General features: G+C 44.6%; 1 protein-coding gene across 2 annotated transcripts in view; it reads left to right on the forward strand.

Moving 5' to 3' along the window:
• Positions 1-23,678, forward strand: part of PAPPA2 (pappalysin 2) — a 311,166-nt gene that overhangs the window by 231,039 nt on the left and 56,449 nt on the right. For both annotated transcript variants that reach the window (XM_012765039.2, XM_012765040.2), the window contains exons 15-19: positions 546-723; positions 1,902-2,115; positions 18,323-18,491; positions 19,893-20,028; positions 21,625-21,734. In XM_012765039.2, coding sequence (XP_012620493.2) covers positions 546-723; positions 1,902-2,115; positions 18,323-18,491; positions 19,893-20,028; positions 21,625-21,734 — 807 coding nt within the window. The remainder of the gene's footprint in view (positions 1-545; positions 724-1,901; positions 2,116-18,322; positions 18,492-19,892; positions 20,029-21,624; positions 21,735-23,678) is intronic.

Below are 23,678 nucleotides of genomic sequence, written 5' to 3' on the forward strand. Positions count from 1 at the left end.
AGGGTGAAGAGGCTTGGTGATCTTCACCAGGCCTGCACGGCCACTGCAGCAGCAGCAGCAGCATCAGAAGGAGCAGACGCTGGATGGAGTGGGGTCCCAAAGGGCACAGCTCATCTGCAGCGCCCCCAGGAGGGAGTAAGAAGAATCAGCATCCTGGCCTCCCTCTTGTGTCTCCCTCTTGGTTCTGCCGCTGGGTCCCAGGGCCTGAACCCAAGCACGCTTGAGCGCCATGGAGCCCACAGAGCAGGAGCGAGGAGGGTGGAGAGTAGATGGGAGGAATGAGTGGAGGGCAGCCAGCAGAGCCGGCCTGGGGGAGTCTCGCCCCTCGACTCCCTTCCACTAACAGGCTTCTGCCATCAGCACCAGGCCTGAGCACTGTGAGACTGTGTACTCAAACAACGAGGCATGAAGAGGGACAAAGGCAAAGTCATTGTACCTGTTTCGGTCGTTCGGACAAATGATTACCAGGACTCTTCCAAAGCCTGGAAATGATTCTGATAAGCCTTTTTATGTGACCTTGACAGAGGCAAATTCTCTGTTTCTAGAAGGAAATTCTGCTCACATGTTCTTCCGGGCACTGGGACCGGGATGTGAGCTGCATGCCGCTGGACTGTGGAGTTCCTGACCCGTCTCTGGTGAACCATGCAACCTTCTCCTGCTCAGAGGGAACTGGCTTTCTGAAACGCTGCTCGATCTCTTGTGTCCCACCAGCCAAGCTGCAAGGTATTGTCTGGCCAGCTAGGAGTTGCATTCCCTTTCTCTCTGGGGTACTTTGGGGCACTTTGGGGCTCTTTCCTTCCCTCCAACACCTTTCCTATTCACTCCACTGTGTCACCATCTTCTAAGAACACCAACTTCCAACATCCTGGAAGGATGCACTGACTCAGGATCTCACTAATGAAGAATGTTAGACTTCCCTCTGTTGTTATCTGATTGTGTGTACCCCAAAGTTAAGGCAACTACAATGGTTGTCCTGATAATATGAATAGTCAAGGTATCATGCACATTTTACAATTTAACATTTACAACCATCCTGAGTAATGTGTGTTTAGCTCTACTGGTAGATGGGAACACAGCTACAGTATTTGTTCCTGGCTACAGAGCCGGTAATAGCTGAAGATGGGGCAGGAGCTGCTCTAACTGAGCCCCACAGCGTTCTCTTTGCCTCACCAGGCCGCTCAGCCTCTGGCGTGCCTAACACTTTCTCAGGGGGCTTGCTGTGAATGCCCATTCTGGAGCCTGACCCTGGGAGGTTCTGGTTTAGGAGGTCTGGGGTGGGCTAGTGATTCTACAGTGAGTAGTCGTGGATTGCACTTGGAGAAACCACGAATTATACTGAGGCATACATGTGCCATTTCAGTACAGAACTCTCCATCCAACTGCCTGGGTTCAAATCCTGACTCTTCCCCTTACTAGCTGAGGCAAGTTACTGAACCCAAATTTCTTCATCTGTACAAAAGGGGATACTAATAGGATCTGCTTCACAGGGCTGTTTGAGGTTGAATGTTTACACGAGCTAATACCTGTAAAATGCTTAGAACAGTGCCTGGCATGTAATAAGTGCTATGAAAGTGTCATCTATTATTATTTTAATGCTTTCCATGATACTGTCACTGCTGTAGTTTTATTACTTGCGGGCAGGAGGGGAGTGGTGACCGGTTGGTAGCCCTTCTTTCCTCCAGGTCAAGGGAGACCCGCCTGGCCACTGTCTGGGTAAGAGACCGTACCGGGTGCTCTGTGGACAGGGGTGAGCATCTGGTGTGAGACTTTTGAGACGCTGCTCAAGAAAGACTAACACGACTTTTGGAGAATCCCAGATGTGACAGATGTTCATTCTTCCTGCTGGCGTTGTCTTTCTGGACTGTGTTCTGACACCCTGTGCTTCTCTTTCCGGGCGTCAGGACTGAGCCCGTGGCTGACCTGTCTGGAGGACGGGCTGTGGTCTCTCCCCGACGTCTACTGCAAGTTGGAGTGTGGCGTGCCCCCCATCATTCCAAACGCCGACTTGCTCCTGCCTCACTGCCTGCAGGGCAGCCACGACGTGGGCACCGTCTGCAGATACGAATGCAAACCCGGATACTACGCGGTGGAAAGCGCAGAGAGTGAAGTCAGGAAGTAAGTCAGACTGTCCCAGCCTTAGCGTGCTGCCTGAGCTTGTCGTGTCTGTCTGTCTGTGTGGCTGTCTTCACCTGCACAGACACATTCTCCAGTCGTGGCAGGCAGGCCACCTGCCTTGCTTTCTGTGAACATGTTCTCTCCCAGAGGAGATTCCACAGTCTCACCTGGGTGCTTTTTGTTGTTGTTGTTGTTTGTTTAATTTTTTTTATTTCAGCATATTACGGGGGTACAAATGTTTAGGCTACGTATATTGCCCTTGCCCCACCCGAGTCAGAGCTTCAAGCCCGTCCATCCCCCCGACAGTGCACACCGCATCACCTGGGTGCTTTTTAAAAGAATTTCTGCTCTAATTATCGCTTTCCTTGAGAGCAAGTGTTAGGAGTCTCTCAGGCGTGCCATGTGCCACCCGAGTCCAGCTCTGTGCTGGCATCTCCGCAGAGTGCAGCTCGCCGCCACAGGCTCTGGGAGAAACTGCCTGGCCTGTCCCAGTGCAGACACTTATTAGCTGTGTGATATCGGAAAGGTTTCTTTCTCTGCTCAGTTTTCTCATCTGTAAAATGGGGATGATAATACTAATACCTATCTAATAGGGCTGATGTAGGAACTAAATGGATTAATATGAGTAAAACATAAACTTCAGTAAATTTGTTCTCAAACATAAAATGTAACATATTTTGGCTATTATTATTGCTATCGTAGTCTTTTTGCTTTCTCCTTCCTGACCTTTATGTATGCATACTCCTAACCCATAGCCAGGAGCACCTTACTTTTGAAGTTATGCGCGATTAGAAAGAACAAAGCTTTAGAGCATAATTTAAGAGGAGGAGCTTTCAGAGAGTCCCCTCCTGATCAGCTGAGTAACCTCAGGCAAGTGCTTAACTCTTTGGGTCTGGGTCTCCTTCCTGCAAAGTGAGGATGATGCCCACAGCAGAGGGTTCAGCTGACGATTCAATGAGGCAGTATCCATCCAGCCCAGTGCCCAGCTTGTGCCAATTACTGATAAATGGATTCAGAAAAAGACACTTTCTGAATAAACAGATAAAAAGCTTTCATAAAAAGAAACTCCTTTCATTTAGTAAATAGTAGCTATTCTGTCCCTACCATAAATTAGGTAGGTACAGGAGCAAATCATATCCATTTCTTATGCAGGGCTTAGTTCAAATCCTGACCATAGGCATTCTTTTATTCTTTTTTTAATTTTCTTTCAGAATATTATGAGGGTACAAACATTTTGGTTCCATGGGTTGCTTTTGTACAGTTTGAGTCAATGTTATAAGTGTGCTCATCCCCCAGATAGTGTGCATTATACCTGTTAGGTGTGAATTTACCCATCCCCTACATCCCCCTCCCACCTGCTTGATTTCCAATGAATGTTATTTCCATAGGTGCACATAAGTGTTGATCAATTCTTTCCAATTTAATGGTGAGGTTACATAAGGTGTTTGTTTTTCCATTCTTGTGATACTTCACTTAAAAGAATGGTCTCCAGTTCCACCCAGGTTAATACAAGAGGTAGTTCACCATTTTTTATGTGTCTGAGTAGTACTCTATGGTATAGATATACCACATTTTATTAATCCACTCATGCATTGGTGGGCACGTGGGTTGTTTCTACATCTTTGCAACTGTGAATTGTTCTGCTATAAACATTCAATTACAGGTGTCTTTTTCAATAAAACATTTTTTTCCTTTGGATAAACACCTAGTAATGGGATTGTTGTATCAAATGGTAGGTCTACTTTTAGCTCTTTGAGGTATCGCCATAATCCTTTCCACAGAGGTTGAATTAGTTTGCAGTCCCACCAACAGTGTAGGAGTGTTCCTCTCTCTCCGCAACCACACAAGCATTTGTTGTTTGGGGACTTTTTGATAAAAGCCATTCTCACTGGAGTTAAGTGATATCTCATTGTGGTTTTGATTTGCATTTCCCTGATGATTAGAGATGTTGAGCATTTTTTCATGTTTATTGGCCATTAGTCTATCTTCTTTTAAAAAGTGTCTGTTCATGTCTTTTGACCACTTTTTAATGGTGTTATTTGATTTTTTCTTTCTGATTTGCTTGAGTTCTTTATAGATTCTAGTTATGAGCCCTTTATCAGATATACAGCATGCAATTATTTTCTCCCATTCTGCAGGTTGTCTATTTTCTCTAATGATTTTTTCCTTGGCTGTGCAGAAACCTTTTAATTTGACCAGGTCTTCTTTAATATTTTGTTTTGAACTAATAAAATCCCAGCCAGGGCATTACCAATGATGCCAGGAAACACAACCTTTGCTTATAAGCTGGAGTTCTCTAAAGGAACAGAAAAACAAAAAATCAGGAAACTTCTTATCTGGTATCACCTTCCTCTAGTCAACCCCAGCCATGTCAGTATGGGGCAGTAGAGCCATGGCCTTGCTGTGGGCCTTCCATTCCAGAAATGGCCCAGGCTCATACTGTGGAGAGGAAGAGCAAGCCCGTTCCCTTCCTTGCCTTCTCAGAACATGAGTAATACCGATGAAAAATTCATGGGAAGCAACATTCTCTGGTTCAGTGGACTCTAGCAGGTGTAGTAAACAGTTTTTGACAACTGAGAGCACATTTGCATGTGATTTCCATAGGATCTAGATCCCATTTGCATAGGCATGCAGTGACAGGCCTGAGTGCCCAGGGAATCTTCAAGCGAGAATGTTAATGTAACTAGCCTGAAGGCTGCTGTTTCCTTGCTTTTTTGCTGTCTTCTTACCTTCCTCATATACCAGCAGCCACCGTAGATATCGGCAGAACAGTGCCATGAAGAAAAATTGAAGGAGGAAGATATATCTCAGGACCAGGAGAAATTAAGGGGAAAGAGATCTCCGCCAACTCTCTGTGCCTATGACTGAGCTTTACCTTGAGAAAAATGAAGTCTCCACCCAGAACTTGGGGTCTCTGCCTTAGCCCCGCCCGCCTTCCCCTGGGCAGGGGCACTTGAGGGCCATTTGTAGACAAAGCTTTCCTGGCTGAGAAACTGGACGCTTGCATCACAATGTGAGCATCAGTTTTGGCTTAAACATTTACATTCGCAAGCACCGTGCTGAGGAGAGATTAAATTATTTACCGCACTATGTAAACCGATTAAATCTTAGTTTACACCTGTTTACATAGCAGGCAGCGGATTGGTAATCAGAAGTTTGCAAGTTGGACGTAAATCACTGTCACTTGCTTCTTGTGTTTATTCAACGAACTATGTCAGCCTTGTTCCTTGCATGTGGAAAAAGCCCAGTGTCGTACAAATGGGGCCCTCAAATTCTTTCTAGGACAAGTTGGCACGAAGAGAAGAAACTGAGAAAAGCAAGCAGGGAAATCAATCCAGAGACGGTGGGCACATGCTAATTTTATGCCATTTTACAATATAGTAAAAAAAAAAAAGGCACTTAATGGTTGTATTTGCAACTTGTTTGCATGACCCTGAGAAATACACTCAATATACATGGGTACCAGTTTTTGCATCTGTCGTAAGGAAGGTAGTGATTATTTCTATCCAACAGTGTTATTTGGAGGCTGAAAGTTGGGTAATGTAGTGAAAGCATTTTCGAAATTATGAAGTTTAATGCATATATGCTATGCTAGATATTACTTTCCATTTATTTTTAAAAGAAGAAAACAATTACCAAAGTATTAATAGCTAAATACATTCCCTTCCTGCTTCTTCTCAAGTCTATTGTTTCAAGAGAAAAGAAAGATACGTGCTGGCCTGACTTCCTGGGAGACCTCTGCTCCAGTTCTGCCCCCTGCCACTCAGGGGTGGCAGCGATGGCACACCTGTGCGCGCTGAGCCAGTCTCTGAAGTATGAATAAAGACAGACATGCAAATAAGGTCTTGGCAGCCAAACCTCAAAATTCTCAGCCTCAATTTTCTCATCTGTAAAGTGGAGATGATAGTACTAATATCATTGCCACACCCTCCCTCTTGAAACTCTTCTTCCTTGGTTGTGTTTCATCTCACTCCATGTTCTTTCTGTGTCTTCCCAGCTTCCTTCCCTAGATTTTTGTCCTCTGACCATTTCTTTAATGTTGATATTTTCCTGGGTTCCCTTTTCCAACTTGTCAGGGATGAAGCTGATTTATCCTGTGGCCTCAGCTTCTAATCACAGACTGTAGGAAGGGCTCCTCCCCTGGGCTCCCACTGCACACAGAACTTCCCTGACTATATCACTTCTCCCATTGATCACACACGGTCTGCTTACTCGCCTATATTCTCCTACAGACCATGAACGTTTTTGTTTAGTGACATATACCCAATGGCTAGTGTATTTACTGGTAGGTGCTCAGTAAATATTTTCTGAATGGATGAAGGCATTGCATTTATAACAAATTTAGTAATGCAATTTTGATGTTAAAATGGTGAAGGAAAGAGGTCTTTCTTAAGAGGGGGTAGAGATCTCTATTTCATGTGCTTTAGAGTGGAAGAAAACATTTAAAATATTTGCCTATGTTTTTCTTCTTGCAATTATCTCAGAAACATAGGAGGATCATTTTCTAAAGATAGTTTTAACTTTATTTATGCAACAGATATTTATGCTTGATTAGTACAATTCTATACAAGTTAGTGTACCGGAAAAAAGATCAGACATCTCACCAAGCTCACTAGAACAACACCTCTCAAACTTGGCTCCACATGAGAGCCACTCAGGGCGATTTTAAAAACCCTAAAGTAGAGGTCACACTTCAAATCACTGACATCAGAGTCCCTGGGGGCAGGACCCAGGGTCAGTAAGGCCAACACGCACTGGGCCAGGGCAGCCTTTGTTCCTGGTAGAATAGTGCCAGTCATGAGAGCTTGACTGTCCTAAGATACCCAGAGTAGAGCTTGTCTCTTTTCAAAATTAGTGTAGCAGCACTTTTGCATGGCAGATTTTTATGTGTCTCTTTGAGACTTATTTATTTTTGAAGGTAATAGAGAAAATACAGACAGAATTAAAACTCCAAAGAGCTTGTAAGGTTTATGTAGTTTCTGGAGTTCTTTCCTCTTCCCATTGTACAACACACACAAACTCTCCTTTAAGCTCTTTCCTTTTTCTCCCGTGCAATTTACTTCCTCATACGTATCGCCATTAATCACTCCTCTGTTGTTTCATTAACCTGATATCAGAAGCAAAAATAAATGTATTTGACTTGGATTTTATCAAAAAGACCCATATTCTATTCTCCCTTATCTTGCAATTCCACAGTTGCCTTTTTCTCATTACGTTATCTTCATGTGTGAAGGTTAGGCTAACCCCATTAGGTCCCATAAGTAATTTAACTTCTAAATGAGTCCAACCTTCTAACTGTACTTAGACCATTTCTCCTTCTACAAGCCATCCATCAAGGCGCCATCCGTAAGGTGCCGTAGTAGTCAGAGGGTAAACAGCCATCCTTTCCGAGGGCTGCCATGGCATCAACTTTTCCACAGTGCATACATACATCTCTTTCAGTCCTGTAAACACAAAAGAAGGTCAATACAGCAATAATTAGGCCTCACATTAAGCCGTTCATTGCTTAACGGATGTCTGTTTGTGGAGGCTGCCAGTGGAGCCTTGTCTGACCTGAATGGGGACAGAGCCTGGGATGGGCTGGAGGCAGGCATGTGCGCCCGGCCCCTGGACACGCAGAGAAGGGGTGTTTGTGTGGCAGAGAGCTACAAAGCACAAAGCCTGGACTCTGTTCTGTCGGGCTGATGGGGATGATGGTGGTGATGATGGTGACAACGATTCATCACTATGTAGTATGTATGCTGAGGTTTTGCCTACATTACCCCATTTATTTCTCATAACAATGATGCATTTTATTATTAATAATAGTATGATAGATTATGATATAATAACATGTAGTTTGATATAGTATAATAACTATAACACATTCTAGCGTTTTATTATTCTTCCCTATTACAGATGAGGAAACTGATACTGAGAGTGTGGCCAAGATTATCCCTTCCCACAATCACTCAGCCAGTAAACGCTGAAGCTGGGATCAAGACCACTCTGACTCCAAAGCCTGTGCTTTTGGCTAACAAGGACTTTTATCTTGAGGAAATCACTCCATTTCTTTTGGCCTCCTTTTCTACATTTGTAAAATAAGGAAATCTTGAGTGATTTCCAGCCCTAAAAGTGTGTGTTTTATTTTTAGTGAGAAGAGCCAGCACTTTGGTGTAGCGCCATTGAGAGAAGTGGTACATATCACCAGAAACAAGAAGCAGTGACATATTCTAAACACAAACACTACACAGGCTTGGACTCAGGAGACCATACTTAGGGTAATCTTAGGATGATACTTGGAGAACTTTTGGCCATAATAGACAGGCAAGGTTTTGTCTCTTCTTAATGGGTTTTAGTATGTCATTCTTCATTCATACTCAAGGGGACTAGGTCTAGGTGAAGATAAAATATTGAGAAAACGTCTAGGATTTCTATAATTGAGTTTAAAAATTAAGCGCGTCCCTAAAACTTCTAAAGAATACAATTTAGTTGAACAGCTAAGAAGGGTTTCCTTTGTCTGAGATTTATCTCCTGGCTTAGTGGTTAGCTGTACGGGAGGCTCTAGGGTTAGTGAGGCCTACATTTGAATCCCAACTCTGCTATTTATTAGCTCTTGACCTTGAGGAAGTTACTGACCGGTACAGACCACTGTTCTTGTTTACAAAATAGAGATAATCGGAGTAGTTACAGGATCTCGTGAGGATTAAATGAAATGATAGATGCAAATAGCTGAGTGCATTTTGGGTCATATAAAACTTTAGTTCAGCAGCGGCCGCAGATCGTCTCCATCATCACGATCATGATCATCATCATCACTGTCATGATTTCCAGCAGCTTCATCCGCCTGAGAAAATTACCGTTGCTGCCTGGGGCATCCTTCCGGTGTGTTTAATAGGCAGCTTTCTTCTTTAACAAGAAATATACCCAGCTATATTATTATCAGTGTCTATTGTCACCTATCTGTGGTTGGATCCTATGCTCTAGGGAAAACAGCATAAAGACCAGGAGCTGGATTAGCATTCAAGGTGGGAGCTGTAGATCTTCAGTTACCAGGGGGGGGAAGTGTATTCCCCTGCCTGTAAAAGAAACACACATCAAAACAGAAAGTTCATTAAATGTTTTAAAATGTTCTTCCTCCCCCCCATTAGAAGCCCCTCTTTATGTTTCCTATCATCCTGCTGTCCACTCAGTGAGTTACCAAGTACTATGGTGGCTTCAAGTAGACCACAAAAAGCAAAAAGGGGAATACGGCAGGGGGCAGGGGGAAGAAATGGAAATGAAATAGCAAAGTAGAGCTGGACATGCTTAAAAAGTAGACAGGCAAATAAGGTCAGGCTGGCCTGGAGGAGAAGAGCAAGGGCATGTGCTGGAGGCATCACCCAAATATTTAGGCTCCTGATCATTTTGAACCATACCTTAAACCTCTGAGGGTCATCTGATTTTATCCTGCCATAGACAGGGACAGAAAGACTTGGCCAATTACCTGAAAATGTACAATTAAGGCAAGCTAAAACCCCTGAAGGAGCCTGAATTTATGATTTTCAAAAAATCAGAAAAATAATCTACTTAATTTTAAGCTCTGTATCGTAACATTGTACATATACATACATGAATAGGTGCTAAACCTGTATGCAAATACACACACATGTACTATCTATGATTGGCCAAGAAAGGAACACACTGTAATCTCTATGCACACTCAAGCGCCTGTGAGAAATAGAAATTTGTTTTCTTTCCATTAAGACCTTGTCTGGCTTTATAATTACTGTTTATACTAAATACGCTCAAAGTTTATCCTTGGAATTCTCAATTCTCCTGGCATTGTGGGACAGTGTAAGCTTTAGGCTAATTTATTACAGCCTCTATGGGCTTGCAAGCGACTGACTTTCTGCCCCGAGCCTTGGTCACTCAGATACACGCTCCGATGCAGACGGCTCACGGCTGCAGGCTGCACAGGCGAGGGTTGGCACGCAGGTGCCCCCAGCCTGCAAACACAACGCTTGTCGAACTCATATATTTCGCTGTGAAATTCAGTTCAAGCTAGGAATCACCTAGTCGCAAAATGTTTTGTTTTATATTGACTGCTGCTTATAAATTATTATTTATATTGACTGCTGCTTATCTATTAATCAGAAATTGTTTAAAAATCTCAGTCAGAGCCTAATTATTACTTATAAACCAATAGGACTTTCCTCAACCCATAACTTCACTCCCTGATGCTCCTTCTTATCCTTTTCCTACCCCACCGCTGTGTCCGGCTCCTGGTAGCCGTCTGGTCAGCCCGGCGGGCGAGCACTTTGGTGGTGACCTTGCCTTTGCTCTCTGGCGATGCAGTCAGTCCAGGCCGAACTGACTGGCAAACTGTCTCCTCGGGGATTTCAGGTGGGACCAAGACCTGAACGACTAAGTGGGTGGGGGCCTGAGAGGAGTGTCACATCCCGCACTCATCGCAGAGAGACTGTGGCTGAGCAGGTCCCCGGGCGCCAGGGCTAGCTAGGCGTGTCCGCAGCTCGCTGAGCACGTGCCGTTCTTTGTACTACTCGCTGAGATACACCGACCCATAGAATCTTCTCACCACCCTGTGAAGAATGTACGACTCTCCCTACTTTTCAGATAGGAAAACTGAAGATGAGAGGTTGAGTCATTCATTTAAAGTAAGAGATTGATTAAGAGCCAAGGCCGGAGCTCCGGCATGCGTCTCCTGACTCCAAAGCTCCTGCTGTGAGCCACTCTGCCACCTTTCCTTCTGAGTGGGGATCGCTCGCTGCAGCCACTGAAAGCCTGCCGGGCCACTGTGACTTCCGACTCTCCCCTTCAGCCAGCGAATACCGGCAAGGAAAATGCTAATCAGCACTAATCAGGAAAACTTCCAGTTCATATCAAGCGGTGTGATGTCAGAGGAGAGCAAATCTAGGATCCACCTGTCTACGGTCCACGTCCTTAGGTGTGCCGCAGCTTTCCACGGGTGCTGAGAACATATCAGTGGGTTCAGGTCTTGTCATGCCCGTGGCTTCTGGACAAGGGGCCACGCAAAGGACTTTACTCTCTCGAAGAGCAGCAGTGGCATGCGGTGGTTGACTAGGTTAATTCCCAGGTGAGGATGTGGGTGGGTGTGTAGACCTGGGGCACTCTCCACTACACCTGTCTGAGTTGGGCGGACCGGGGTCAGTCCTAGAACAATACCTGCAGGAATTCTCATACTGAAAATTCTGTGGAAATGGCAAAAAAATTTCTTACAAATGGGAGAAGCTGCCCTCTGAAATTGAATGTGTACAGTTTCTTGCCCTTTTCTGGAAGAATTTTGTCCCTCTGGACTTCCCTCAGGATCTTCACCTGCTCTCACTCTTCCCCACGACCAGTGAGGAAGGGAGGAAGGAAGGAAGTGGAGGGGAGAGGAGGAGGAGAGAGAGGGGGTTTGCACGCTCTTCTCCACTTATGCTTCTGACCAAGACTTTTGAGCATGTGCTGCCTGCCACAGCCCTGAGTTCCTGACTGGCTGTTTCTGCCCCAGCAGGCCCGCTCCCTCTCCCTACATAACGATCCCTCAGCGTGTTCCTTTCCCGATATCCTTCATGTCTCCAGATATTGTTGATGGCTCCTCCTTGCGCTCCCACAGGTCAGCATTCTGGCCCTATTATAGTATTGCTATTTGTTTCTATGACGGCTGGACCTAATGTAATGAACAGGAATACCCTAGGTTCTCAGTGGATATTTTTTGAAGAATGTATAAATGGACAGATAATTGAATGGTGAGAGATTGAGAAGGCAAGAGGCTCCTCTTAAATGTTTTCTATTTCAGGTCTCATTTACCCTGATATTTCCATGTAATCTCCAGTTCCTCTAACATGCACTGACAGAAACCAATATTAGGGTTTTGTGGAATGATGCCGTTGCCTATTGTATATGTTTGGATTTGAATCACATGCATTGCAGAAACATCAGGTTGGTTTTACTTTAGGGAGTAACCTGAGGATACTTGGTAGAAAGCCCTGTCTGCTCTGTGGAGACTGGGCAAGAAAGGTCAAGAAACTCATGGAAAGAGATAAAGTGGGAGCCACTGAACTTGAAGTGAGAGAGTCTGGGAAGGGTGGCATGGACAATTAAGACAGCAGCACTGGAGGATAGAAAAGAAGCCCCAAATAACCAGGTGTTATTGCACCTGCCAATCTGGAGACCTAAGATGCAGCCGCAGACAGTCTAAAGATAGAAGTGAGGGGTGGGACACAAAAGTAGAACAGTCCACACCTTTCAGCAGTTAGCAGTTGCTCATTCTGTCAGAGAGAATCTACTTTTACATGGGAGAAGACCTTTATAAGGGATTTTGTTTCCTTGAGTCAGAGAAGAATGGAAAGCAAAGCCAGCATGTCTGGTTGGGTGGTCCTCCCGATGCAGTTTCTTGTCTGGTAGAAAGGGCTCGGCAGGGCGTGGGAGACCTGGGATACCAGCGTGCAGAGTAACTGAGATCAGCTGTGGACTGGTCACGTGTGAAGGCTGCCTGCTCCCATTTTGGATACTGGCTTGAGAAACTAGGTCCACCGTTTGTTAAGAGGAAGACTGGCATGGGTTTGGAAGTCCTGCTGATTCTGTGTGGGGTTGGGTAGAGGACCATGTCTTTTAAAATTGTCTACATCAGTACTTCTCAAACTTGGGAATCTTCTTAACCTGTGGATTCTGATTGAGTCAGTTTGGAGTGGACCCTGAGATTTACATCTAACAAGCTTTCTGGTGATTCTAGTACTGCCCCTCTGGGTACCACACTGGGAGGAGTAATGGCTCACCAGACTATACTCTGAGTAAAGGGGCTTTTTATTTTCAGTTCAAAAACTGACCCTGTGTCAGGCAAAACATTTAACTAATTAATGCTTCAGTTTTCTAATCCATATAATGGAAATATGCAATTGCCTCTTTCCCTTACATCTCCTTTTCAGGGCCGTTCTATGTGATAGCTCCATTTCTAGGAACACAATGCTTCTGCATCATGATGTAGGAACTGGCATCAGACTCGCCATCGTACAAACCCCTGCTCTGCCATTAACCGCTTAGGTACCCCCAGGCAACCTGACTTGCCTTATCTATAAATAAACACTTCTACATTCACTGAACCAAAGTTTGTTGGCACCTGTCGTGTCCCAGGCATGGTGCTGGGCACTGGGAATATCATAGCAAATGAGATGTTTTCCTTGCAGGGCTCACATTCCAGTGCAGGCAATAAATGAGTAAAACCAATAAGCAAAATTAATTACAGAATATGCAGTCTATGAAAGGAACAAAAATGCTTTAAAAAGAAACTTAAAAACCTTACAAAAGAAAAAGGGGGATAAAATAATTTTTATTTGAGGTGGCAAAAATTTTTCCTAGATAGGAAGAAAGAGAAGGAACCACCAGCCAGGAGAAGAGCAAATGGAAAGCTGCTGTGAGCAGAGAGAATGGCGCCCTGTCCTACAGCAGGGAAGGTCTCGGGTTGAGCTTAGGGAGTCTAAGTCCGGGATGGGTGAAGTACCTCAAAGAAGGGGATTGTGGCATTGAATCCCCTTCAATGCCTGGAGTAATTGGGGCCAGATCATACGGAGTCTCATAGGCTAAAGTGAGAACTTTGATTTGTTTTTCAGCATACTATAGGAGTACAAATGTTAACGTTACGTATATTGCCCTTGCCCCCCTCAAGTCAGAGCTTCAAGCGTGTCCATCCCCCAGTTGGTGCACATTGCACTCATTATGTATGGATATATCCATCCCCCCCCCCCAGCTTATTTTCATTAGCAAGGAAAAGCAGCATAGATTTCAGTAGTTCTCCAACATGGCTGCACGTAAAAACTACTTGAAAGTTTAAGAATACAGAGTAGTAGGCCAGTCTCAGGAGATTGGGTTCAGTAGGCCTGGCAGTCTAGGTTTTTCAAATGGCTCCTACGTGATTCTGATGGGGCTGCTCTACAAATGTCACTTGGAAACCATTGGTCAAAGGATCAAAGTGTTCTATTATGATTTGAAAACTTTGAAATCTATTCTTGGTTTTGTCAATGACTTGCTTGCTGTGTGACATTGGGCAAATGGCCTCAAGGTTACTAATGTGTGATTTCCCGCTTATAAAATGAAATGCTTTAGATCCTTTGCTCCACTGGCATGGAGACGACACAGGGTGCTGATAGACAGTGGTAGAATGTTCTATATGAAAGGTGCTTGGCACAGGCTATCAAAGAAGCCTTGGAATCTCTGTTCTGGTAAGGGCCTGTCTGTGTTTACTGGTCTAGCATACGATGCCATCATTCTTTAAAATGGAAGTCTACTCATTTAGGAGTCTCTTGATTCATGCTGTTTATAGGAATTGTTTTCACTAATTATCTGAAGAATTCAGACTGTCCCTCCTCAACCTCACCAAACTGGAAGAAACGCACAGCTGTAGCACCACTGGAAATCCAAGTCCTGCTGGGTCTCAGTCAGCTTGCAGAGCTGTGACAGAACCCCACCGACTGGATGGTCTAAACAGGAGGTATTCATGTCTCACAGCTCTGGGGGTGGAGAGGTCCAAGACCGCAGTGCAGGCAGACCCCTCATCTGGTGCGGGCCTGCTTCCAGGTCGCCCACGGCTGTCTTCCTGCTGTGTCCTCATAGCCGGGCACAGAGAGGGCAGACTCGTGTGTCTCTTCTTGTGAGAACACTGACCCCACCATGATGGCTCCCCCCTCCTGACTTAATCACCTCCCAAAGGCCCCACCTCCTGATTCCGTCACATTGGGGGTTAGGATTTCCCCACCTGCGTGGTGGGGGAGGGACCACAAACACTCAGTGCCTAACACTAAGCATCTGAAACCTGAGCAGGATGGGTGGCAAGATTTAGGCTTCAGTCCCCTTCAGGGACTCTATGGGGAAACCAAATTTCCTGGAACTGGGAAGAATCCAGGATGCTCTGAATTCCTGGCACAATCACGGTCTGTTTTGGAACAAAATGGCCAGAACCGCCCTATGGCACTTAAGTTCCAAATCACATGGATGGGACCTGAAGACTTGCCCATGAGTAGGGGCTGCCAGGCATGCGCTCCAGGCGGCACGAGGCAGCCCTGCTGGCCCTGGGCCTGCACACAACACTCGGCAGGAGGCTGAGCGGGGCTTACACGCCACCGTCGGGCGGGCGCGGGCGGGAGAGGCTGGGGAGGTGGCTGCTCAAGGCCATGTTCCCTGCCAGGGAGAAGAAACTGCGAGGAAGGAGGATCCATGGGGCTGAGGGGCACAGGAACCCCTGTGGATGTGGAGAGGACATCGGCTCTCCCAGGGAACCAGGACTGTCCCCAGCTTCTCCGCACTCCTGCCCTAGTGCCACCCTCGGTGCGGGGCAGCAGTGTGAGCCCGCCACTCTCCTGCCTCTGCCGGCGTCTCCCGCCTGCGAGGGGGTTTGCAGCCTCCCAAACACCCAGACTCACTCCTCCCCATCCGAGTTTGATGTGTCTACCCTCACCCCTTAGGCTGTTAAACTGGCAAGGAAATACATGAAATCGGCATTCTTGAACGCTTCTTTACTCTGGGCAAGGAAAGGAAAGACTGTTTCCATGGTCGAAGTATTCCAACCAATTCAGAGAAAAACACCACATGAAGTCAAAATATTATCATTGTGGCCAAGCAGGGGTTTTCCTTTATGACCGTGCTGACGCGCAGGGTTTAGAGCCCCCCTCTCCCCTGGTGTCCGTGGTGTGCCCTCTCGCCAGCTGGGGGTGTCGGGTCAGCAGAGGTAGGAAGCGTTCTTATCTGTGAGAGGTGGTAGAAAGAAGAGTCCCAGGAGGATACAAACTCTGCAGTGTGAAAGAAGAGTAAAATATCCAATCTAGGAGAGGGGCAAAAATGAGCCTTGGTACAGTAAAAAAAAAAAAAGCTGCAAACCTTTCATTGGAAATAGCTCTGGGAAGGCGTGTTTAAATGTCATCTTTGTGCAAGGAAAGGAACCATAAGCTAGCAGTGCACAGCGTGCGATTCCATTTGTGCAAAGTCCAAGAACAGGCACAACTCACCCGTGCCGCTGGAGGTCAGAAGAGTGTGGCTGCAGGGCGCTGTGTGTCGTGGGGGCCAGTTACCTGGGAAGGAACACAAGGGGACTTCTCGGGGCTGGAAATGTTCTGTACCTTGATCTGGGCAGTGGTGACCCAGCTGTATCCACAGGTCGAAACTCCTCGAGCCTGTCCTAAGATTTGTGTGCTTATCCATATGGCATTCATCACTCAGTACCAAAATGTTAAGTGGAACTTCTTTGCCACGCCGTGCACGCGGCATCTCGACACAGGGCATCTGCTGTTGGGTAGGGTGAGGTGCTGTCACTAAAGCTCCGCACGCACCGGAGCAGTAAGCCTGTCACGGCAGAAGCTCCACGGGGTTTGGTGGTGGGCAGACCCGGGTCCATGTCCTGCTTACAGGTTTACTCTGGGTGTTTGGAAAAGTTTTATCTCTCCCAGGCTTGGGCTCCTTCTCTGAAGTGTGGATAATCACATGTACCTTTAAGTGCTGTCTGAGAATTCAACAAAATAATGTATGTAAGTTGTCATGTCAAACACCTGAAACATAGCTTAAAAATGGTATTTATTATTAATACATAGTAAGTATATGTCCACATAGACGATGATGTTAAGGAATTCCAGTCATAAAAATCAGATTTCTATTCTACAATATTCCTGGAAATAAATGCATGAAATCTAAATAATTATTTAATAATAAATAAAACACTCCACTTATTTCTAAGGAGATATTATTAAAATATGTCAAACTATTAAAATATTTTATTATTAAAATTATTTGAAGTCAAATGCATTTAGTGATGTAAGGTCTTGGACAACTTACTTAACATCTCTCAGTGTGTTTCTTTATCTATAAAGTGGGGGTAAAAATATCATTTCATTAGGAATTGATTATAATAAATCAATTCAATACCATATGAAATGTGCCTTGCAGCATGCTTACCATGCTGTTAATTTCAGTTCAGTGATTCAATTCAGCAAATATTTATTTAATGTCTAATATAAGCCAGATATTATTTTAATTCCTAGGACTTGAAAACAAGAATGCCACATAGCCTCTGCCTTCTGGAAGCTTCCAATCTAGTGGGAAAAAGAGATGTGCACATTTATGAGACCACGTGATAAATGCTACGCAAGTGTAAGATTAGAGTACTAGGGAGGAACACAGGAGGCCTTGTACAATAGTCGGTTGGGATGTGAGCGTATTTAAATTTAAAGGAGGCATTGTGACACTAGAAAATGGCAATTTAAGGCCATATGGAGAGAGTCAATGGCCAATGGGTTACTTATATTTTAGAATCACCAGCTTGTCTGTAACCAGGAGTGTTCTGAAACTAGAAGTGGATACATAAAAACAGCAAAATGGAAAGCATCGTCAAGTTACAGTGAGTAAAAAGGGGAGTGGAATGGAATTCACAGTAGCAAAAGCACTAATTCCAGTGACTCCAGAGTACACCAGAGGCAGGCTCTCTGGATGGGGTCCTGCCTGTCCATGAGAAGGAGGGACAGTTCTTCCAGGGCAGGACTGAGTCACGTCTGCTGCGAGAATCTGGCGGAAGGTCTGAATGCTTTCTTTCCGAGTAGAAATTAACTTGTAAACAAACGAAACAGTTATGGTAATCTCAGGGAGATTATTGTCCTTTGAAAGTTAGGTTAAGAGTCTCTGTTTTAAAAGAAAGGTCATATTCCTTCTCCTCTCTCTGAGGAATCAATAAATATTAGCAACTTTATCAATTATGTTGCTTTATCACACTGATGATCCTTAAATCACTTCTGATTAGCACCCTGAATGTGTGGTAACCTTTTTTATATTCCACGCTACCAGGCATTTTCCCAGTATACTTAAATGTGAGACCTTTTTCCAAAAAGGTCTTGTGCAAAAGGTTTTGTGCATTTCCAAAAGGTTTTGTGCATTTGTGCTCCTTTTTCTTTTGAGATGAAAATCTCAAAGAAAACCTGACTATAAACAATCTAGATGCTGCACTGTTTATCAAACCCTCCTGAGAGTAATATCAGATATTTCTACACAGCACCTACTACTATCAACACTAATAAATGAACGTAATTATTTTTAGCCATGACTTAGACTGGGTCAGTGGGACATTTGGCTAATAAGAACCATCTTCGCCTGCCTGTTTACATATTCTTGTCATAATTGCTGAGGATCGAGTCTTCTCTGGTGGCCTCCTTGAAGGAGTCTGATGAGCTAATTTTGCTTTATGTCTTATCAGCAAGTTCTTGAAGATACAATGCCTGGAAGGTGGAGTCTGGGAGCAGGGCAGCTGCACCCCTGTGGTGTGCGAGCCCCCTTCTCCTGTGTTTGAAGGCATGTATGAATGTACCAATGGCTTCAACCTGGACAGCCAGTGTGTGCTTAACTGTAACAAGGAAAGTGAAAAGGTGAGGAAGACTTCTTGAACTCTGTTTTGGATCATGCTGTGCTCTAATCTTGATAGTCAATCCAAGAATGTTGAGTAGAAATAATCTGAAAGAATCCTAACAGGTAGAGAGTTACTAAGATAGGATACAAACCAGGGTGTTGCTATTATTTGATAAGAAATTCAGAAGATACCACGTTTTTGGAATGCACCCTCCTCAGAACTTCCTCTGAGATAAGAAGAACTCAATGGGTAGGGTACCTGGGCACGTTCCAAAAAATGCCAGGATCCTGATTTGTCAATATGATCTCCTCTCATGCATGGCCACTGACATACGTTGGCTAGGAATGCTAGCATTATGATTTTTTTAGTAGAACAGAGTCCTGAACAGAAACACAAATTCCTCAGCAAAGCTGAAAATGCTATTTGACTATTATCCTCCCTAGAATTTTTGGCACAAGAGGTCTCAAATGAAAACCACAGTCTTATCGTGGTTGTGTGACTAAAATCAATTTTATTTTAGAATCTTCTCAAGCACCACACACATACATGAGACAGGAAGTCAAGCAGACTTCCTAGGCAAAGATCAATGACCTTGATTTCTCCCCTGGCTCGTGTCTTTATCTTAGTGTCCAGCACTCCAAGGTAAGCACTGCAGAACAGATGTGAAAAGAACATGCCATAAAATGAGACCCCTGAGAAATCAAACACGTCTGTTTGCACTGATTGGTTCAGGGACCAGGAGTTGGACAGATGAAGGGAGGGTTATCTATTAATACATTTCTAAAATATTACTTTCTTGGGTTTTGTGCATTTGTGCTACTCTCTGTGTTCTAGATGGAGCATACTTTGCAATTATCAGGGGTATGAAGCCAAGAGTTACACAAACTAGCAAACATGTAGAGAAAGGGACTAGAAATTTGGTGAGATCAAAAGCAACTATGGTGAGTCCACTCAAGCAGGAAGGCAAACATACACCTTTAGGAAAATTATGAATTGGTTTCACTTGGTGAAATTCATCTTGAAAAAAATCTGGGATTTGCCACATGTAGCATTTGTGTAATAGCAGGGATGAATCAATGCAAAACAATACCATCTGGGAAAAAAATTTCCCAAAATAGCTCAGAATACATGGGCTATGGTTGATAGCGCATTATATCCTTATATCCAAAGGAGAATACATTGCTAATAAATTTCGTTAATGGTAAAATTGTTCATGATTTCTTCACATGGACAAAGCAAAGAATTGTCTTAGCTTTATTTTTTTCCTGCCAATGACAGCATAGTTTGTTTCAATGATGTCTTTTAGTCCAGGTTCTAGAAGTTGGAGAACACTACCATTTAATCAGACCACTTTTTCCCCCCACTCTCAACAAAGTTAACAAAACAGTAATGAAGATGTTCTTTCCTTTGGATATTCTAGCTTCCCATCCTCTGCACTAAAGAGGGACTGTGGACCCAGGAGTTCAAGTTGTGTGAGAACCTGCAAGGGGAATGCCCACCACCCCCTTCAGAGCTGAATTTAGTGGAATACAAGTGTGAACAAGGATATGGGATTGGTAAGGATGGGAAGGAATGTTGAAGTCTGTTCTCAGGTCATCCTTTTATTAGATCTGGCTGGATTTTGAATCAGATACACTGTTCTGTCCTAAGAGTGTATGGAAATCCAAGTTGCCTCTTAGCTGCTGCATTAAAAATGAAATTGAGGGCAAATTTGCAGGGCTGAGAGTGGATGGATTTGTGGCAGGATTTCCACAATGGCATACATGCTGGGCTCTTCCATTCTCTCTGTGGTTCTTTTTGGAGTGGAGAGTTCCTGGAAGGGACAATTTGAGATGACACTAGCATGCATTGTTCTTCTTCAGCCATTCTTTATCTACAAGCAACTAGGCTCCAAAGCCTGTGGACAACTTCTTATTCAAGTAATCACAACTAAAGGTCTTTGTGGCCAGAGCTAACTCAACTTGGCCCTGGCTGGCCCGAAGCATCATACAGAAGAGTTGCAGTTGGTACACACCTTGTGAGATTGCTTCTAAATTCCAAACTGCACTGGCAAGGAGTAATTTTGTAGGACAGTCTAACTTGTGTAATGCCAGTGAGTATAAGTTGAGTCCATGGGAAAGCTCACTGGTCACTGTAATGGCTGTTTACCAGCTTCAAGGTGCTGTTTGCACTGTGACGTCCTGCAGTCAGGCGTGCAGTATCAGGGGTCTCAGATACACCCCTTGAGTGGTGCTTCGTGAACAGATTCTCATCCTCCAAGTCTCTAATTTCTGCATGAAAATATCGTATACTCACATATCCAGAGTCCTTAAGAGAGATGTGGTTCTTTTTACTTTAAAAGTCATTGAAAAACGTAGAAACATACTGAGAGCTGAAAAGAACTTGGAAATCATTAAATCTATAGATGAGAACATAGAGAACCCGGACAGTGTGTTTTGTTTGAATAGAACTTTGGGAGACATTCAAGGCAACAGAGCAAGATTTTCCTTCAAGAGACCAACATATGCCCAAAGTCTCTGCTTCTGATTTTCTGTTGCTTCTTTTAATGACATGGGTTTCTTAGTTGTCAATGTAATGACCTTCAGTGCAGTAACAGAGAGGATAATCCCTGGGGCAATTTCATAATTTCTGAGCCATTTTGCCCCAGCTAGTCAAGTTCTTACATAGTTGTTGGTGCAATTATGAGGTTCCAGAAGATCACATAAGCAGGACATATAGTATATGGGACACGACACATTTAGTATATGGCATTACATATACTAAAAAGGCATTAGCCAATTAGGATAGACTTTGACTAGCTAGAGTCCTGGAGTGGGGTTGTGGAGGTCTGCTGGACCAAAAGTTAATCTTTCCATAGCTGCGTCATGCAGAGATTCAGGGATCCTGGCCAGGGGGCTTATATTGGACCTGACAGAGGACACCATACTTGAAGCAAGGGGAAGGCGCTTGGGGCAGTAGGTCTCTGCCAATCAGTGTGAAATTATTCCTGTAGGTACACTGTAGAGGAATGCCATCCCTACCTGTAACCATCATAATGTGATGATGCAATTCGAGAGAAATTCCTCTTGGAGATTCAAAGCTATTGATTCCAGGATGAAAAAGACTAAGGTCTGGGAAGTTGAAGTCTCTGCTGTAAATTTCTGTCCCTTCAGGTGCGGTGTGCTCCCCGTCGTGTATAATCCCCCCCAGTGACCCCGTGACGCTGCCTGAGAACACCACTGTGGACACTCTGGAGCACTGGATGAAGCCTGTCAAAGTCCAGGTGAGAAAGGGTCATTTTTACCGGCCAAAGGTGTAAGGCTGATGAGCAACTCTCAGCCAACAAGATATTCTCTGGGGCAATTTCCAAGGCTTTTGGAACATCCTTAAAGCAAGCACATGCTTGCCACATGGATCATTCCTAGAGAGAAGGATTAAACTTCAACAAGAAGAAAGAGGAAAGCTTGAGGAAAAAATGGCCACATCGAAAGGAAAGGTTGAAAGATAAAACAGAAGGAAGGCTCAGAGGTAGTAAAAGCAGGAAGCAAAATGAAAGAGGAAAATTACTAGTAATGAAAAATAGGACAGAAAGTGTTAGGATGAGCCAAAGAAGTGTGTGCAGATGAGAGAAGGGCGGAAAGGAAAGGATGGATTAGAAAAGGTGAAAATGAAACTGCATATGGGAGAGTGAGCACAGGAACTGAGTAAGAAGAGGACGGCCTTTCCGGTCTCCATCTCCTTCTCTCCTGCCTTCCCAAACCTGCAGTCCTTTCCCTGAGCCTTCTGCTACTCAGAGTCAGCCATCAGCAGAATCCTCTAGGCTGGGTGGCAGCGTCTGCTCTGGGCTTGCTCTCTGCCCGGAGCCTGGGTGTTTCCTGAGGACTCTGCTCCCTGCAGAGCTCTCTGGTCACTGCTTTCTCTCTCACGCCTCTCCTACCCATGGGCCTGTGAGACAGGTAGGCTCCCCCTCCGCTCGCCACTTCCAAACCATTTTCCCTTCCTCTCTGCTAAGGCCAACTGCATTTGAATCTAATGTCAGCAGCAGAAAACACCACCCTCAATGTTGTTATCATCTTCTGACCCTTGGCACACACCCTCCCCTTGCTCCTTAACACTCTAGCTCTGGGGTCATGGTCCCTTCGGCCAGCCTCCTTCAGAACTGTCATTGATATCCACGTCTGCTCATCTGGCTCTTCCAGAACATGAATTCTTAGTTGTACAGCCTCCTTCCCTGCAGGGACCACCTGTACCTTCCAATGCCACCTCCCACAGCCTTCCCTGGCTCACCTTGCGCCTGCCTCAGTGGCTGATGGCGATTTCCTGAGCACACTCACACCTCGGAACCTTTGTCCAGGTATCTGGAAGCTCTTCTCCTTTGCTTTTTCAGACTTTTACTCGAATGTCAGGAAGGCCTTCTTTAGCTATTCTGTCTAAAATTTTAACTCCCCTAACACATTCTGTCTCCCTTTTTTCTCTTTAGGATCTGTTCCCAAGAGTATTGTTTATTTTACTTATTTATCTTATGTATTGTCTCTTTCTATCATTAGTATAAAAACTCAGTGAGGGATTATCTGTTCATTATTATATCTCCAGATCCTAAAATGGTGCCTAGCACACAGTAAGTGCTTAATACATATTTGTGAAATGGATAAATTAAAAGGAGAAAGAAAAGACTATGCAACACCTAAATGGAGGAGATCCTGTTGTAGGTTAGTTGTTTCTTCTTAGAATGGTGGAGGGTGGGGACATCAGAAAGCCTGGGAGCTTTATTGCTTTATTAGATTATTTAACAAAATTCTTGCAAGACTATTCCTGTAGAATGGCCAAAAGATGGACTCTAGAGATATACCACATTCAGTCAAAAATTATTCTCCATTCTCCCCTTTTTCCTCACAGGCTAGTTGTGCTTTATTCCCCCCTGGCGTTTGTGTCAAGGCAGGAGGGTCGGGAAAGAAGCACTGTGACTAAGGGTGAGGGATGAAAACTAGCAAGACCCTGTTCATTCAGCCATTCATTCATTCAATAGACATCTATTCAGCTTACTGTGTTGAGTGCTGGAATATGGAGATGGAAAGTGGCAGTCCCTCTGTTTAAGGGACCTACCACCTGGCTGTGAAAACAGATGTGTGGCATAAGCAACATGGGGAATGCGTGGTTGTGGCAGAAGTGCTGTGGGGACCCTGGAGAGGAAGCAGCTCTTCGGCTCTGGAGCCTGCTGGGAGTTGGG

Source organism: Microcebus murinus, chromosome 2 (assembly GCF_040939455.1).
Source record: "Microcebus murinus isolate Inina chromosome 2, M.murinus_Inina_mat1.0, whole genome shotgun sequence".
NCBI classification, from domain to species: domain Eukaryota; kingdom Metazoa; phylum Chordata; class Mammalia; order Primates; family Cheirogaleidae; genus Microcebus; species Microcebus murinus.